Source organism: Cricetulus griseus, chromosome 2 (genome assembly GCF_003668045.3).
Source record: "Cricetulus griseus strain 17A/GY chromosome 2, alternate assembly CriGri-PICRH-1.0, whole genome shotgun sequence".
In the NCBI taxonomy this organism is placed as follows: Eukaryota; Metazoa; Chordata; class Mammalia; order Rodentia; family Cricetidae; genus Cricetulus; species Cricetulus griseus.
This window is the reverse complement of record NC_048595.1, coordinates 339,016,631-339,035,222: the sequence shown is the minus strand read 5'-3', so window position 1 is coordinate 339,035,222 and position 18,592 is coordinate 339,016,631. Positions and strand designations below refer to the sequence as shown.

General features: G+C 39.7%; 1 protein-coding gene across 3 annotated transcripts in view; it reads left to right on the top strand.

Annotated features, from left to right (window-relative positions):
- C7 (complement C7) overlaps positions 1–18,592 on the top strand; it is a 66,665-nt gene that overhangs the window by 28,581 nt on the left and 19,492 nt on the right. For all 3 annotated transcript variants that reach the window (XR_003482458.2, XM_027401372.2, XM_027401371.2), the window contains exons 9-12: positions 3,945–4,058; positions 13,110–13,276; positions 16,560–16,788; positions 17,727–17,898. Coding sequence is in view for 2 of the 3 variants with exons in the window: in XM_027401372.2 (XP_027257173.1) it covers positions 3,945–4,058; positions 13,110–13,276; positions 16,560–16,788; positions 17,727–17,898 (682 nt within the window). In the remaining variant the exon portion in view is untranslated. The remainder of the gene's footprint in view (positions 1–3,944; positions 4,059–13,109; positions 13,277–16,559; positions 16,789–17,726; positions 17,899–18,592) is intronic.

Genomic DNA, 18,592 nt, shown 5'->3' with positions numbered 1-18,592 from the left:
GTACTTCTTTTTTATGAACAGATGTCTAAGTTAGCTTGCAAAGCAATGGTTTTGTTACACATCTTCATACATATATTCTTCCTATTTATCTCCCTTGTTCATGGCCTTTTCTCTGCACCCCACGTTTTTCTTTGTATCTCTTCCCACCTCCTATAATAGTTCCTTTACTTTTGTGTCACATCACCCTCCTTCCCCAAGATTACTACTTCTCTCATGGGCCGTTTCTAATCCTCCCCTCTTTCTGCCTACTCTCCCCATATTTAAATCTAGCTTCCACAGAAGGAAAGCTATTAGCATTTGTCTTTCCAATTTTGGTTCATTTTACTTGACACAATGATTTCTAGTTTCCTCAATTTTCTGCAAATATCATAATTTTATTCAGTTTTCTTTCTAGCAGAATAAAATTCCATTGTGCTTATGTACATTTTTCTTTATCCATTCATCTACTGATGAGCATCTAGTCTGAGCATATCCTTCTAATAGAGCATATCCTTCTATTACAACATGAATAATGTCACAATGAAAATGGATATGCATGTATCTCTCAGTATATTGACACAGTCAGTCCTTAGGATATAGGAGTACTGGGAGTGGTGGAGGCATGTATGGTAGCTTCATCCTGTTTTGCATTGGAGCTATACATTGCCAACAGTAATAAACAGGGTTCTTTTTATCTCCTCCAGAATTTGTTGTCAAGATTAAACAATATTTCTGTTTTTGAAATAAATTTATTTTACACCCTGCTGCAGTTTCTCCTCCCTTCTCTCCTCAAAGTCCCTCCCCCCACCCTCCTCCATTCTTATCCCCCAGTCCACTCCCCCTCCATTTCTGTTTAGGAAAGGACACGTTTCCTGTGAGTATCAACAAAACATAGCATATCAAGTTGCAGCAAGACTAAGCACCTCCCCATGTATTAAGGCTGGGCAAGGCGACCCAGTATGAGGAGTAGGGTCCCAAAAGCCAGTAAAACAGTCAGAGACCGCCCCTGTTCCCATTGTTAGGAGTTCCACAAGAGGACACAACTGTAGCATATATGCAGAGTGCCTATGTCAGTCCCATGCAGGCTCCCTGATTGTTGGTTTAGTCTCTGTGAACCCCTATGAGACCAGGTTAGCTGATTCTGTGAGTTTTCTTCTGATGTCCTTAACTCCTCTGACTCCTATAGTCCTTTCTCCCCTACAGGATTCTTTGAACTCTGGCTAATGTTTGGCTGTGGGTCTGCATCTATTTCCACCAGTTGCTGGAGGAAGCCTCTCTGATGACAGATGGGCTAGGTGCCAATCTGGTCCAAGGAAATGACCAGTTCACACTACATATCTGCTATTGCTAGGAGTCCTAGCTGGGGTCCTCCTTGTAGATGATTAGGACATTACTTTGCACCAGGTTTTTACCTGATCCCCAAATGTCTCCCTCTCCAGTAGTCTCTTTCAGTACTATCCCTCTGCCCCCCCCAACCTGTTAACTAATGTTTCCATCCCTACCTCAGTTCACTCACAAAATCTCTTTTGTTTTCCCTTCTCAGGAAGATTTCGGCATCCCGCCCCCCAACCCTCTTTGTTAACTAGTCTCTCTTGGTCTGTGGATTGTGGCATAGTTATCCTTTATTTTACAGCTAAAATCCACTTATGAGGTACTACATGCCATATTTGTCTTTCTCAGTCTGGGCTACCTCACTCAGGATGATTTTTTCTAGTTCCACCCATTTGCCTTCAAATTTCCTGATGACCTTTAAACAATATTTTTTTGGGGGGCATTATTTGACTTACAAGTTATACAGTTCATCATTAAGGGGAACCAAACAAGAAGTGAAGACAGGAAACTAGAGGCAGGAACTGAGGTAGAGACTATGGAGGAATGTTGCTTACTGGATTGTTCCACATAGCTTGTTCAGAGTGGCACCTCTCATAGTGAGCTGGGCCCTCCTGTATCAATTATTCATAAAAACATGCCCCAAAGACAGGCCAATCTGATGGATGTAATTCCTCAATCAAGGCTTTCTCTCCCCAGGTGACTCTAGTTTGTGATTAGTTGATGAGAACTAAGTCATATTGATACCCAGAATTCTCACTTCCATCTCATGAGGAGGGCACTATGATCCACCCCCCACCCCACCCACACTGAGAAACAGAGACTTGGTGTTATGATGCTACTCTTTGAGGTCACATAGATTGCAAGGACAGGATTTGAAGCCAGAATGAACTGGCACCATAATCAGCTAGCTTTCTCCCTATGCTGCCAAAGGTGGCTGATTTTGTTAGAAAATGAACATGCCACTGGAATTCCTGCTTTGCGGATTCCAGCTGGAAATGATGACCCTCACCATTGCTCAGATGAGGGACACTTTCATTGTTCCTTCTTTCCAGAGAATTTTCTGTCTGCCTAACTAATATTTCAAACCTTCTCTTTCACCATGTGCAATTGCCCACACTTCCTTCATTGCAACCATCTCTTTGGGTCTTTGACTTCAGCAAAGATTCTGTTATGATCTTGAAGATGAATAAGAATTCTTACGTGGGATTAAAGGGGAGCTTGTAGTTTTTCCTTATGGGGTAATTATAATATTTTCCTTGCGTACACTGGACCTTTTCAGTTTCCTATAGTTATATTTAAATAGAATTTGAAGTTCTCTTGTTTCATAGGTTGAAAATAAATGCACAAATATTATTTTATTTTTGTAGCAGACAAAGACATTGTTTCTTTGAAAGACTATTCTTGCATATGGCTTGATATAAATTTAGTTTCACAGCTGGGTGGTAGTGGCACATGCCTTTAATCCTAGCACTTGGGAGGCAGAAGCAGGCGGATCTCTGTGATTTCGAAAACAGTCTGGTTTACAAGAGCTAGTTCCAGGACAGCCTCCAAAGCCACAGAGAAACCCCCAAACAAACAAACAAACAAGCAAAAACAAAACAAAACAAAAAATTTAGTTTCCCTCCTAAATCTGAGACTTTGTGGCATTTACATGTAGATCACAACTACATTGAGATTCCATTTTACTCCAGTGAGAACAGCAATCATTAAGAAAACAATAAGGGTTATTGAGGATATAGAGAAAGGAGCTCTGTACAGTGATGATAGGGCCATCAATTCACCCAACTACTGCAGAAATCAGTATTGAAAAACTGAAAATATGCCTACCATATGATCCAGCTATGCCAGTGCTGGATATATAAACAAAATACTTGTAGTCAGCATACTACAGAGACTTGCACTATTGACGACATCAATTATTTTCATAATGACTAAAATCTGAGATCAGCCTAGATGTACATCAAGAGATGGACAGACTCTTGATGAGTCAGAGCTTTCTGAGTTTAGTTACTCAGCTCAACGATTAGGTGGAGCCTCTTGTTCAACCTTGATACTCATGGCATTGACTACCTGCTCCACCAGGTTGTGTACATATTGTTTTCTTTATGCTTGTACCCACGACCAAACTGCCTTCAAAGGAGGACTATCTTGCTCCTAATTCCTTTCATTAGGTACCACAGATACTAACCAAGAGGCCAAGTAAGTAGGGCCGGGAGTTTAGGAATTAATTTGTATAGGCTTATAATTCAGCTTTTAGAATCTACAGTGAGTGGGAAGCCCTCATACTTCTGTGTTTATCTATTTGTTGAGTAAGTAAGAGATACAACTCTTTGAAGTTGTAGTTTCTGCTTTCTCTACTCATTTATGTAAAAATTACTTGGGATTTCTCCCCACTCTAACCCTTTAGCCAAAGCTAATAGGAAGGAAAAAACGAAATCCAAGTATCCTCTTTTCTGAACTTTGCCCTTAGAGAGCACTTGAAACTGCCCATATTTTGTTACTCTTTAGTAAATTGCCACAGACAGCTGGAGACCACTTCTAGCCCTGTCCCTCCCTACTTCTAGCCCTGCCCCCCCAAAGGACTTCTTTAATGAGCACAGAAACTAAAGCTTGTCTTTTGCATTTTTTTCCAGGTTTTGGATCAAACAAGGGGAAGGGATGTTCTTCTTCAGATTTACAGTCATTTTTTGTGGCCACATCAGATAAGAGATGCAAGGAACTGGATGAAGCTTTCAAATCAGCTTCAGGTAAATAAGAAAGAGTCCAATTTGCAATACTAGATTAGCCTTGATCTTCTTATAATTCATTAATTTTTGGTATCCAGGGCTTTTTAAATCTTTAGAAGGTGTTCTGCTTAAAAAAATCTATTTGGTTATTTTTATGTCTTGTTTTATTTTTATTATTGTACTATTTTACTTTTTTGAGATAGATTCTCACCATGTTACTAATCTATACTTGAATCTCTGGACTCATGTTATCCTTCTGTCACTGGAAAATTTGGGGACCTCCATGTTGGGCACTATATAGGACCAGGGAAATTAGGGCCTCTTTAGATTCCTAGTATTGTTGATTAAAGAATTTAAAACTGGACTGATTAGGAAGCTTGTGGACAGTATTTTTAGAGTCTGAAAGAAAACAACAGGGAAGGTGGGCTGTAAGCTGCCAGCTGTTAGTGGAGGGTTATCGAGAAAAGGAAGAGAGAAAGTCATGCTGTCTGAGCCTGCTCAGCAGAGGAGCTATCTGGTAGAAAGTGTGTGGTTGGATGGTTGCAGAGAAAGAGTAGGAAAGTAATCACAGAAAGACAAGCAGGGTATGTACTCACTCATATATGGATATTAGACATAGAGCAAAGGACTACCGGCCTACAATTCACACCACCAAAGAAACTAGGAAACAAGGAAGACCCTAAGAGAGAAACACATGGTCCCTCGAAGAAGGGGAGGGGGACAGGAACCTCTGAGCAAATTGGGAGCATGGTGGGGGGGAGGGAAGGAGGTAGGAAAAAGAGAAGGGAGGAAGGGGGGGAAGGAGAACAAGAGGCATCAGGAAGACTGTGATAGGGGAGGAATAGAGGAGAACAAGAGAAGAGATATCTTAATAGAGGGAGTCAGTATAGTTTTAAAGAGAAATCTGGCATTAGGGAAATATCAGAGATTCACAAGGAATCTAACCCAACTAACAATCTAGGCAATAGTGGAGAGGCTGCTTTTGATGCCCTTCCCCTATAATAAGATTGATGACTACCTTAATTGCCATCCTAGAGCCTTCATCCAGTAGCTGATGGAAGTAGAAGCAGACACTCACAGCTAAGCACTGAGCCATAGTCCTGGAATCCAGTTGTAGAGAGGGATGAGTAAAAGCCAAGACCGTGCTGGAGAAATCCACAGAAACAGTTGAACTGACCTAGTTGTAAAGCTGGGGAACCAGCATTGGACCGAACCAAGCCCTCTGAATGTGGGTGCCAGCTAGGAGGCCTGGGAAGTCTATGGGAGCTCTAACAGTGGAGCCAGTGTTTATCCCTAGAGCACAAATGGACTTTGGGAGCCCATTCCCTATGAAGGGATACTATTGCAGCCCAGATACACAAAAGAGGGCCTAGGCCCTCCCCCAAATGATGTGACAGACTTTAATGATCCCCATGGCAGGCTTCACTATCCTTGGGGAGTGGGTGGGGGGAGGGTTGGAGGGGGTGATGGGGGACATGGGAGGATGGGAGGGCAAGGGAATAGGGTGATCGATACATAAAATAAGATTGTTTCTAAAAAAAAAAAAAAAGAGTGGGAAAGTACCAAAATGCCAGAGCTAACATGTTTAGGCTTTGACCAGGATCAGAAAGAAAAAGAAGAAAAAAAAAAAAAAACAGTTACACATTTTGGAGTTGGGACTAAGGAAAACAGGCTGTATAGGAGTCCATGTAAGAGACTGCACCAAGGATAAAGTCTGTGAAGCAAAAGTGCATTATCTCACCCAGGGGAAACTTAATTCCATCTCTTTAGCATGCCTCAATGTGAATGAGGTGATTGGCAGGGCCAGCTGAATTAATTCTTTTTTTTTTTAAATATTTATTTATTTATTTATTTATTATGTATACACCATTCCACTTCCATGTATATCTGCACACTAGAAGACAGCACCAGTTCTCATAATGGATGGTTGTGAGCCACCCTGTGGTTGCTGGGAATTGAACCTAGGACCTCTGGAAGAGCAGTCGGTGCTCTTAACCTCTGAGCCATCTCTCCAGCCCCTGAATTAATTCTTAATGGAAAACATAATAGTATGTAATATTCTAATCTTTGTAGAACATAGAATGCCACATGCCCACTCTCATTTCATTGATGGGACCCTGTCTGGCCAGATTCTGTACAGATTTTATGTATATTGCCACATTTCTATGAGGTCATATGTGCACCTGTCCTGTTGTGTATGGAAGACACTGTTTTCCTTTAAGAGCATTCTGGCTCTTAAATCTTTCCACTTCCTCTTCCTCATAGATCCCCAAGCCTTGAGAGGAGGCGCTTGATAAGACATTTCATTTAGGACTGAATTCTCCAAAGTTTGTGTTAATTCCCATCCACAGCAAGAAGAAGCTTCTCTGACGAGGGAGGGTTGAACTGTGTCTATTCCATGTGTTTAACAGTATGTCAGTGGAAGTCATTTTATTGCTATGTTTCTTTAATAGAATAATAGGTTTCCCCCTAGGCCAATGACCTGTCTTTTTTCAGGCTCTTGACCATTGTAGCAGTTTCAGGTGTGGGTTCCATCTCACAGGGTAGGCCTTAAATCCAACCAAAAAGTAGTTGATTACTTTCATAACCTTTGTACCACTATCACGCCAATAATCTTACTTGTAGTTCACTATTGTAAGTTGAAAGGTTTGTAGCTGGGTGATATTGATGATTACCTTTCTCCTTCAGTAGTCTACAGGGTACCTTCTACCACAATGAACGATAGTCAGTAGAGGGGAAGCTTCTAGTTAGGCATCAGTTCAACTTCTCCAAGCTCGATTATACAAGTAAATGTTGTACTCAGCTATAGGGCCTCACCATCATGTTATAGAGACCAAATAATAGCCTTGGCAATAGCCTGTGACATTTGGAGGTTTCCATGGGGCCCCTTTGGCCAACAATTCAACAAGATGTAACTCATTCTTGGAGCTGGAATGAGTTCCAGGAATGTTACTTAGTGGTATAAGATGTCTAGTGCAGGCATTCTCTGCCCTAATTGGTGATTTTATTTATATTCCATATATATACATATACAGATATATACATTTTTTAGGAAACTTCAATAGTAGTAGATTTTCATGTTTTTTCAAATGACCTTTAGTGTTTATTGTCCTTCCCTATATTCCCCTGTCTCTCATCCCCTTCCCTGTTTAATAATTTTATTCTAGTTTTCCCTTTATCTCTCCATAGTACTATTTCCCTTTTCTTGGGGGATCCTCTCCTCTCTTCTGGTCCCTAACTAAGCACCTACCCCCTGTGATTATCCCAGTGTTGCAGCATACCTAGTGAACATCCACATGTGAGAGAAAACATGTGCTAGTTATCTTTTGGTGTCTGGGTTATCTCATTTAGGATGATTTTTCTAGCTCTATCCATTTACATGTAAATTTAATTTTTCTTAACAGCTGAATAATATTCCATTATGTAAATGTATCATGTTTTCATTATCTGTTCATCTGTCCATGAACATCCAGTTTGTTTTCAATTTCTGGCTATTATGAATAGAGTAGCAATGAACATGGATGAACAAGTATCTCTATAGTAAGCTGTAGAGTTCTTTGTGTATATGCCCAAGAGTGGTATACTTGATCTTGAGATAGATCTTTTCCCAGATTCTTGAGGAAACCCACACTGATTTTCATAATGGCTATACTTCCACTAGCAATGGATGAGTTTTTACCATTACCAACATGAGTTTTTTTTTTAATTTCTTTTTTTATTTATCTTGGTCATTTTGACGAGGTTAAGATAAAATCTTAAAGTAGTTTTAATTTTTATTTCCCTATTGGTTGAGGATGTTGAACATTTCTTTAACTGTTTTTCAGCCATTTATGTTTCAGTTTTTTTTTTTGACAATTCTTTGGTTAGTTCTGTATACCCATTTAAAATTGAGTTGTTTTCTTGATGTTTGTTTTTTAAGTTCTTTATGTACTTTGGATATTAACCATCTATCAGATGAGTTACTGATAAAGATCTCCCATTCTGTAGACTGTCACTTTGTCTGAATGATGGTGTCCTTTGCTGAACAGAAGGTTTTCAGTTTCATGAAGTCTCATTTATTAATTGCTGATCTTGGTACCTATGCTATTGGTGTTCTGTTCAGAAAGTCATCTCCTGTGCCAATGAGTTCAAGGTTATTCCCCACTTACTCTCATTTTTTTTTTTTAGATTCAGGTATTTGGTCTTATGTTGAGGTTCCTGATCCATTTGTAGTTGAGTTTTGTGCAGGTGATGAGTATGGATTTATTTGCCTTATTCTACATGGAGCCATCTATTTTAATTATCACCATTCATTGAAAATGTTGTCTTTTCTCTACTGTGTATTTTTGAAAAAAAAAACAGGTATACATAGGTGTGTGGGATTATGTCTAGATCTTCAATTCTATTATGTTGATCAAAGTGTTATTTTTCATGCAAAAAATGCTATTTTTATTATTAGAGCTCTGTAATATGACTTGAAATCTTAGATGCCGACACCTCCTGTAGTTCTTTTGTTATTTAGGATTTATTTGTGTGTGTTTTCACAACAAATGGAAGATTGTTGGAATTTGATAGGGATTGTATTGAGTCTGTAGATTGCCTTTGGTAGAATGGCCACTCTCACAATGTTATTCCTAATAATCCATGAACATAGGAGTTCTTTTTATCTTCTAGTGTCTTTTTCAACTTCTTTCACCAATATTTTAAGGTTTTATTTTATTTTATTTTTTTTTTTTGAGACAGGGTTTCTCTCTGTAGCTTTGGGAGTCTGTCTTGTAACTCACTCTGTAGATCAGGCTGGCCTCAAACTCACAGAGATCTGCCTACCTCTGCCACTGAGTGCTGGGATTAAAGGTGTGCGCCACCACTGCCCGGCTTATGGTTTTGTAAGTCTTTCACTTGCTTGCTTAGAGATAGAGTTATTGCAAGATAATTTATTGTTTTGAAGTTATTGTGAAAAGTGATATTTTTTCTGGGTCTATTTTGTCTTTTGTATATGGGAGAGCTACTGATTTTTCTGTGTTAATTTTGCACCCTACAACTTTGCTGATAGTATTATGCAGATCAGCTGATGTAGATTATACAGGCACAGTGATAAAGAATTGGAATTTTATTCTAGGTGCCATCAAAACAAATTAAAGCAGGTGTAATTAAGTGAAAGCTTACATAGGTAGAGAGGGAGGAGGAATAGAGCACAAATGGAAGAGAAGGAAAGCAAGGGAGTGAGAAATCAGCAGTGAATTGCTAGAAATAAGTTATACAAGAGCAGAAAAAAAGCATCTATTAGTGTGGAGATAAAGCATATTTTACATAAAAGAAAGGGGTTCTGTCACATGAGAGGGAGGGAGACATGATACCAGTGCCTTCTATAAGACGGTGGACTTGTCAGTGTTAGAACTTAAATCTTCTTGGGGATGAGGGTAGAAATAGGAATGAAGGCTGACCTAGGCTGCTGTAGTGTTCATTGAGGTAACAGGGATCTTTGGGAGAGGTCTTAGGCACCAAGGATATGGCGATGACGAGGCCAGGGAAATTATTCATTTCAAGGGAATCGATGTGGTTAATGAAGAACAGGTTTTTTTTTTTTAAATTTTTTAAATTTCATTTTACATTACAACCACAGTTCTCCCTCCCACACCTCTTCCTGCCCCACCTCCCCTCCCTTCCAGCCTACTCCTAGTCTACTCCTCCTCACTGGTAAGGTCTCCTATGACAAGTCAGCATGGTCTGACACAATTGGTTGGGACAGGACCAGGCCCCTCTTCCATGCATTAAGGCTGAGCATAGCATCCCACCATAGGGAATGGGCTCCAACAAACTAGCTCATATACCAGGTTTGTAGCATGGTCCTACTGCCAGGGGCCCCTCAGCTAGTCCAAGCTTCACAACTGTCCCCCACATATGGAGAGCCTAGTTCAGTCACTTGGAGTCTCCACAGTTGTAGGTCTAGAGCTCATAAGGTATTACAAGCTTGGTTCAACAGTCTGTGTAGATATTTCCATCATGGTCTTGACCTGCCTTGCTCATATATTCCCTCTTCTCTGTCTTTGACTGGATTCTCGGAGCTTGGCCTGGTCCTTGGTTGTGGATCTCTGAGTCTGGTTCTATTAATTGCTGGATGAAGGTTCTATGATGATAGTTGGGGTATTCACCAATCTGATTACAGGGATAGGCCAAAGAGCAGTTTTTTAAATTAAAAATATAAAGTATAATTACATCATTTTTCTTTTCCTTTCCTCCTTCCAATTCTTCCCATGTTACCTCCCTTCATTCTGTCCCACTATCCCCCTCAGCTCCCTCTGAATGACTTGGAAAAATAGCCCCCTGGATGCAGAGGTGGAGAGGGAAGCTCTGGGAAGATGTTGACATCAGATGTCCACTGTGCTAGCAGCAGAAAGCTGCTCACTGACTCATCCATTGCTAGGTCTTACAGGTTTGCATTTGATAAACACATAGAACTTATTTTCTTCAAGAACAATTTTAAGTGATTTACAAAAGCTAACCAATAGTACTCCTCCTATCTATGAGATATTTAGAATTTACATTCCCATTCTCTCTATAAACACTGAAATACAAGATCACCCAAGATCACACCTAGCAAGAACATGAGATGTATCTTGTGGAATATTTGGTTACACTGTAAAGATGTGTCTCTGCCTAAGGTACGTTCTTATTGGTTTAATAAAGAGCTGTTGGCCAATAGCTGGGCAAGAAGAGGTTAGGTGGGATTTCCAGGGACAGAGAGCACTCTGGGAAGAAGAAAGGTCATATGGGGAGGAAGCAGGATGAGCAGTAGGGGGCGAGGTAACAAACCACATGCCATAATGTATATTAAAAAATATGGGTAAATTTAAGTTATAAGAACTGGTTAGGAAAAAGCCTAAGCAAAGGCCAAGCTTTCATAATTAATAATAAGTCTCTGGGTCATTATTTTCAGGTTGGCAGTCCAAACATAATTCAACAAGAAAGCTTGCTAGAAATGTAAATGCATGGAATTGGGTTCTTTGTTGCTGCACTTGCCATGCTTTCTCGGGTTGGGGGTGGGATGAGTTAGTCAGAGTAGAGGGTTCATGGGGTCTGGAGGCAGAGCACACAAGCTTAAAAATTGAGGTTTTGTAGAACCTGCTCATCTTATCCTGGTGTGTCAGTAAGGCAGTGAATCCCAATCTTTCATGCTCAAAAGTATCACTTTGGGAAGGAGAGGAAATGTAGATTCTGAGGCATTTTCCCTCAGACATTCTCTTTCTCTCGTTTTAAAAATAATAATTATTTACTTTAATTTAATTGGTGCTTTTTCTGCATGTGTATCTGTGTGAGGGTGGCAGATCTTGGAGTTACAGACAATGTGACCTGCCATGTGGGTGCTGGGAATTGAATCCGTGTCCCCTGGAAGAGCAGTCAGTGCTCTTAACCACTAAGTCATCTTCCCAACCCATGAAAATATTCTCTTATAGGTCTTGCTTGAGCTCAGAAATCTGCAGGCACCCCAGCTGGTGATGATTCATTATCTCAGGGCTTGGACTTGTGAGGTATTGCATCAAAAAGACTGCTATTTGCATATCAAACTAGAATTAACAATGAAAATGAGGAGGCACTCAGATAATTTATTAAAAATACCAGGCTTTCATAATTTCTCATTATAAAAGTACAGTGTGTTCATTTGACAAACTTGCAAAATTTGGGCAGTTACAAGAATGGAAGTGGAAATCACTCAAAATGTGATCTGTAAGATTTGAAATGTCTAGTTGTGACCTTTGTAAGAACCAATTATAAGTGGAGATAAAAATATGCCTGAAATTATGAGGTACATAAGTAGAAAATAGGAATTCAATTAGCATTCAAACTTTTCAGAACACTTCTCATGTTTTAGGTAATGTATTCCTGTTAATTAACAGCTTTTAAAAATTGTTAATATGCTAGACCTACGGCTGGTTTTTTTTCTTCAATATTTTATCACCGAGAATTTCAAATAAAGAAAATGTAAGGAACATAGTAGTTGTTTACATACCTATTACCTATACATAGCAATTATTAATTTTACATTTTGCCACAAATATACATAAATATTTATAATATTGACAGGTTATTTAGCAGCATCAATGATCATGTATTTAAAATGCTTATGTGAGTTATGGAACTATTTGAAAGTAAGTTTCACCTTCATGATACTTCATCCTATAATATATGTATGCTTCTAATGATACTCTTCTGCAAAGCATGCAGATATTCTTATTGAACTAAGGCATTCAAAACTAGCAGTAATTTTATAATATTCTCTGTCAGTCTATAGATAATACCTGCTCCTCCTCCTCCTCTTCCTCTACCTTCTTCTTCATCGTCATCATCACTTAGATAGGGTCTCATGTATCCCAGGCAAATGTTCAACTTTTTATGTAGTAGAGGATGACCTTGAACTTCTGATCCTCTCTACCTCCTGCATGAATGTTAAGATTATAGGCTTGCTTGCTCCCACAACTAGTTTTATGTAGTGCAGGTGTGAGCTCAGGGTTTCCCAAGGGTTAGCAAATGCTCTACTAGCTAAACTGTATCCCTAGCTGTATACTTTTCAATCTTAGTTTTTATGTCCATTGAGAGTCACAGTACAATCAAGAGGAAAACATAAAGATTTTCCGTATACTTCTTGCCCACAAACCTCTCACACTAGCTGCAGTGCTACAGTGAAGCAATTGTTGAATCTACATAGACGTATCATCTTCTCCCATAGTACTCATTGACGTTACAGTTTACTCTGGGTGTGTATATTTTATGGGTTTTCTCAAGTATGTCTTGATGGATAATAATCACTGTAGTGTTGTATAGAATGGATTAACTTCTCAAACAATCTGTATGTTCTGTCTGTCCACCATTCTATTAGGTTTTGTTTTTCTCAAGATGCCACACAGTTGGATGGGGTGTTTCTTTCTTTCTTTCTTTCTTTCTTTCTTTCTTTCTTTCTTTCTTTCTTTCTTTCTTTCTTACTTTCTTTCTTTCAAAAACACACTCGACACACTTTGCACTTTTACCTGGTTAATTTTGTTTTATCTGTGCATGCTGACTTATACTGACATATTTCACTTGTTTCCTCCTGCATAGGAAGCCAGAGCAGGAAGCTTCAAGGAGAACCGTTTGTCAGAGGTGGAGGTCCTGGCTTTGTATCTGACCTTAGCTTCCTGGAGCTGGATAATCCTGCTGGAAACAAACAGCGGTATTCTTCCTGGGCTGAATCTGTAACCCATCTTCCCCAAGTCATAAAACAAAAGGTATGTGATGCTCTGTTTGAAGTGGTGGGAAGCAGTCGTGTTTATTTGTGTTGGGAAAATGAGATTACATCAAGGTGATTAAACAGAATTGGCTGCAATTAGCATTTCCTGCATCCCAATTATGCTTTATATAGTAAAATGAATGCATACATGATAATAAGAAACAGAGGACGTGGTTTGTTCATAGATCAGCAGTAAAGCTCAAATGTCCTGTAAACCCCAAGGCAAATTAATGAGGGAATTCGTATTTTAACTTTTGTCTTAAATATGGTTGTTTTCTTTAGAAAAATTACTTCCTTTGCTTTATTATTAGTGTATGTGCATGATGTGCGTGTCTTAGTTAGGGTTTCTGTTGCTGTGAAGAGACACCATTACCACAGTAACTCTTATAAAAGGAAAACATTTAATGGGGTGGCTTATATTTCAGAGGCTTAGTCCATTATCATGATGGTGGGACATAGAGAAGTAGCTGAGAGTCTTACATCTTGTAGGCAACAGGAAGTGAACTGAGACACTGGGTGGTTTCTTGAGCATATATGAGACCACAAAGCCCTGCCTCCACAGTGTCACACTTCCTCCAACAAGGCCATACCTAGTCCAACAAAGCTATACCTTCTAATAGTGTCATTGTCTTTGGAGGACATTTTCTTTTAAACCACCACAGTGGTTTTTTTGTGGAATCAGTTCTCTCCTTCCACCTTTGCATGTGTTCTTAGGACTGAACTCAGGTTGTCAGGCTTGTTGGGCAGTTTATCCACCAAGTCATCTTACCAGCCCCTTGGTCATATTTTCTTTGGTTTCAAATTCAGAGGGGTTACAAATTTTCCCAGAGGGAGGCAGATAGACTCACTTGCTGTTACATCTGTCAGTCAGATTACTTCTCTTCCTGTTCATAGTTCATGGGCTCTGAAGTCACATAGATAACAGTAACACCAAATACCAGGCAGAGCTAAGAGTGTTTTACCATAAAAGTCAGTCTTATTTTATGACAAAATATATTTATTCCAAACAACAACAAAAAACAAAAGCAAAGAATCCTACCCCCCCCAAACCCCAACCCTACTGAGTTATGCAAACATGTACAGTGAAGACCAAAGATCATACTGGAAAATGGGGTTAGGGCCACAACACTCAAAATTAGCTATCATGCTGATTAGAAAAAGGTGACATTGATAACAATGGATGCAAGGTTTTATACATGTTAAATTACTAATCCATGCATTGATGCTGCCACAAATGAGGCACATTGTCTAGAAAACCCTGAAGCTTCATGGGTGCTAGAAGTGTTACAATGTTTTAGATCACATGAAGTATAACAGTTAGAAATCTGGCAGACAGTTCACTCAATGGAAGGGTGTACATTCTTATAATACAGTAGGTGAACAAACATGGATGTCTGAACACACATGGATGTGTGTGTACATCACATGTATTACTGAGCATCGAGGTTCTGTGCTTGCTCACTTTGTGAATCTTCTGGATACACTGCACATAAGAACACACAAAATCTGTGAAATGTTCTTGTTGTTTCCTGATGTAACAACCTTAATAGACCAAACTCACATTTTCTAAAGGAACATTTTGGTAGAATTGATTGTATGATCTATTTTCTTTATGGCAGTCCATATTCCAGATGATGTCTAATTTAAACAATTAAGATACATATACTTTATATAATAATAATAATAATAATAATAATAATAATAATAATAATAATAAAAGACCTACACTAGCCCTTTAAGCACCTCTAAGACACTGCACCTGTTTACCTCTTATGAGGAAGACAGCATCTCCAGAAAAGGTGTCAGAGCATGCCAACTTTTAGTATTCATAATGGGCCATTTTCACTGACCCATATATTCTTTAGCAATGAAAGTGTTGATGAAAGGAGAACAGACATCCTTTCACACCCTCAACTATGTCCTTTTCCACAAGGACTATAAACTGTTGCAGATGGGGCAACTTCCTGGTTGGGCAGGAAAGGAATAATGAAAGAGCAGACACCATCCAGCTTTATGGCCACTGAAGGCCATTGCTCAGAAGAGCTTGGCTGTCCCTTCTTCCAGTCCAGTTCTTGGTGATATTGTAATGTAGCCATTACAATAGTGTGTAGGAAATTTTAGCACCTGTTACAAAGGAGTGCCTTCTTGCTCCTGGGAAGCATGTTTCCACATGAGCCTTGCTGCTAAATTCACCCACCACTTCAAAGTCGCTTTTCTTCTGAAAAACAAACAAACAAACAAACAAACACAAAGTAATAATGTCTCCCTGCTTTACTTTTCTTCAGGAGAGGGCTCTTGGTCTCCGGGAAAGAGACAGTAAATCTCTGAGACAGGAAATTTAAGTCTAAGTGTAATTGCACTTGCTTCCTTGCTGTAATTTAAGCACAGTTCCTTTTCTTCTGTGCTCTGTGGAGGTGATAACACATTGCCTTTAAAACAATCTTCCATTAACTAGACAATGAATGCTCTTCAGCTTTTTATTTTTTAATTTAATGCATGCTCAAGATGTAAACAAGATTCTTCCCTTATCTGTTCTAAAGTTTCCTAGGTCTGTGGAGATTTTATTGCAAGAAGAGTGAGTCCCCCCTCTTTTTTTCTTTAAACAAGAAACAATTGTGCAGTAGTGCATACTTATCAGCAGTTTCATTTTCCTTAGTTCCACAGTCTGAAGACATTTAATAGAAAGTCCAGAAATAGGCAATTCACCAGTTTCATTTTATTATTAATTATTACTGTTATTTCCATGTTCTGCCTTGTCTGTAAACCAAACTTCGTCACAAGGAGGTGGAGAGATGACTCATTCGCTCTTCTGGGGGACCCCACTTTGGTTCCTGCCACTCATGTTGGAAGGCTTGGAAGGCTCACAACTGCCTGTAATTAATGTCAGCTCCAAGGGATCTGACATTCTCTTCCTGCTTCTGTGGGCACCTGAATACATGTAACATTCATTCATAGACACACAGACACATGGACACACGCACACGCACGCGCACACACACACACACACACACACACACACACACACAGAAAGAGACAGAGAGAGCACTTTACTGCTTTACCATAGGTGCATATGAACAGGAAAAAGCAGCCTACATAGGATTTGGTTTTATTTTTGCTTTGGGGACTATATTTGGGATCTTGAGACATATGTACTGTCAGGGCAACTATAATAAAAGCAAGAGTGGCTTTTCGTTTTGTTTCAGTGGGGTTGTGTATACATATAATAAGAAGCACGGTCCTTCCGAAAGCTCCGAGCACTGAATGATGTCTTTCCTTTGTAGCTGATGCCATTGTATGAGCTGGTCAAGGAAGTGCCCTGTGCCTCTGTGAAAAGACTGTACCTGAAGCGAGCTCTCGAGGAATACCTGGATGAATTCGACCCTTGCCATTGCCAGCCTTGCCAGAACGGTGGCCTCGCTATTGTTGTGGGGACAGAGTGTCAGTGTCACTGCAAACCATACACATTTGGTATGGCTTGTGAGCAAGGAGTCCTTGTCGGCAATCAAGCAGGTCAGTGTAATGGGTTTTCGCTCAGTGAGGGATACATTGAAAAGGTAATTCTCCTAGGCCTTTGACATGCACTGCTTTGTGTTTGCAGATGTGAAGTTATGCTTGCAATTAGACAGCCTCGGTTTTCCATCTCCACATTAAAGCTTTTAAGGTTGAGATCCTTTTCTCTCTTCTTACTTGTCTGAAGTAAAAACACCATTCTTGTTTTGATTCCTTATTCTCTAATTCTCTATCGAATAGAATCATGTTTAAAATGCCTTCCAACTTCTTGCAATTATCTCACAAGGCTTTGCTTTAAAACAGCTCTTTGGGAGCATATCTCCTGCCTAGCCTTCTGACAGCAAGCTCTTTGGAATACCCCTACTACAGTTTTGTATTGTGAACCATTAGTCAGTATTTTTCAACAGACAGGTGGATTTTCAATTATCTTTTAAAATGGAAGCTTTCTTTGCTAGTAGGGATTGGAATGCGAAGTGCGAAGTGCGAATGGTAATGTTTTCCTCCCTTCGCTTTGGTCATTGTCTGGAAAAGCAAATAAATGATACAATGTACATGAAAGTACTTTGACACTCACAGAATAATCAGTGAACTTAAGATCTTGCAAGAATTTCTGTTCAGCAGGCTGGATATGAATACTTCAAGTCAGTGAGGAGAGCCTTTCTGCCTGCTGGAAAACCTGCTAAAGAACACTAGGAAGTACTTGGAGAATAAATAACAAAGGAACAAGAAATTTGAATGACTTGTCCAAGTCCTTGGAACTAATAAAATACCATCGCTGGATTCCCACCCAGCCACTGCTGATCTTATAATACGCCCTTTGTAAATCTCTCACAAGGCCATTATCCTTATCCCCCAGTAAAACACATTAGCAGCAAACCCAGAACTAAGCTCTGAATTGTTGCTCTCCAGAAGTCAAGAGCCTCTTTCTTATATTACAGGAGGGGTTGATGGAGGTTGGAGTTGTTGGTCTTCTTGGGGCCCCTGTGTTCAAGGAAAGAAATCAAGGAGCCGAGAATGCAATAATCCCCAGCCAAGTGCAGGTGGAAAGGCCTGTATTGGAGAAACAACTGAAAGCCGGCAGTGTGAAGACCAGGACTTGGAGAACTTGAGGTAATTAATGGAGACCAGACCTTTTGGCAGTTACGTAGAGAAAGTATACTGTGCAGTGAGCATGAGGTTGTAGACAGCTGCTCTTAGACGATTAGAAGTAAAGAAGTGATTTTTTTTAGCACTTTTTGCTTTGCCCCTTCGCACAGGAGTCAACAAAGAAGGGAGCCCCGTCATGGCCAATAACACTGGCTGTGAGCTTCAGGTTTTCCAGACTCCAGGGATATATAGGGCTAGTAATTGGGAGTAGGCCTGTGGATTTACTCCCTACTTGCTGTGTAGCCTTGAGCAAGTTACTTGATAGACTTTAAAATCAGAATAATAGTTGTAGGAAAGCCAGTAATAAAATATAAGCGCTAAATGAGCTCAAGCTTGTAAAAGCAATTGGCACAGGCACATGGAAAGCTTCAATAAATATGTTGACTTTCAGATATGCCACTGCCTCCTACTTTCTTGTTCTCTGTGTTAAGCATAAAGCCAGACACTTTAGATGGATGATATTTTGCATGGCTGGTCTGGTGGTAATCTGACACTAACTGTACTTTGGCAGGGATCGTGCAAAAGCTCTCTCAGCTTTCTTGACTCAATTGCACCCAGAATTATTTTTAAAAACAATTATTTGTTTATTCCCTTAATTGAGACAGAGCTGTCCTCAAACTCACTATGTGACTGAGGATGTCTTTGGACTCCTAGTCAT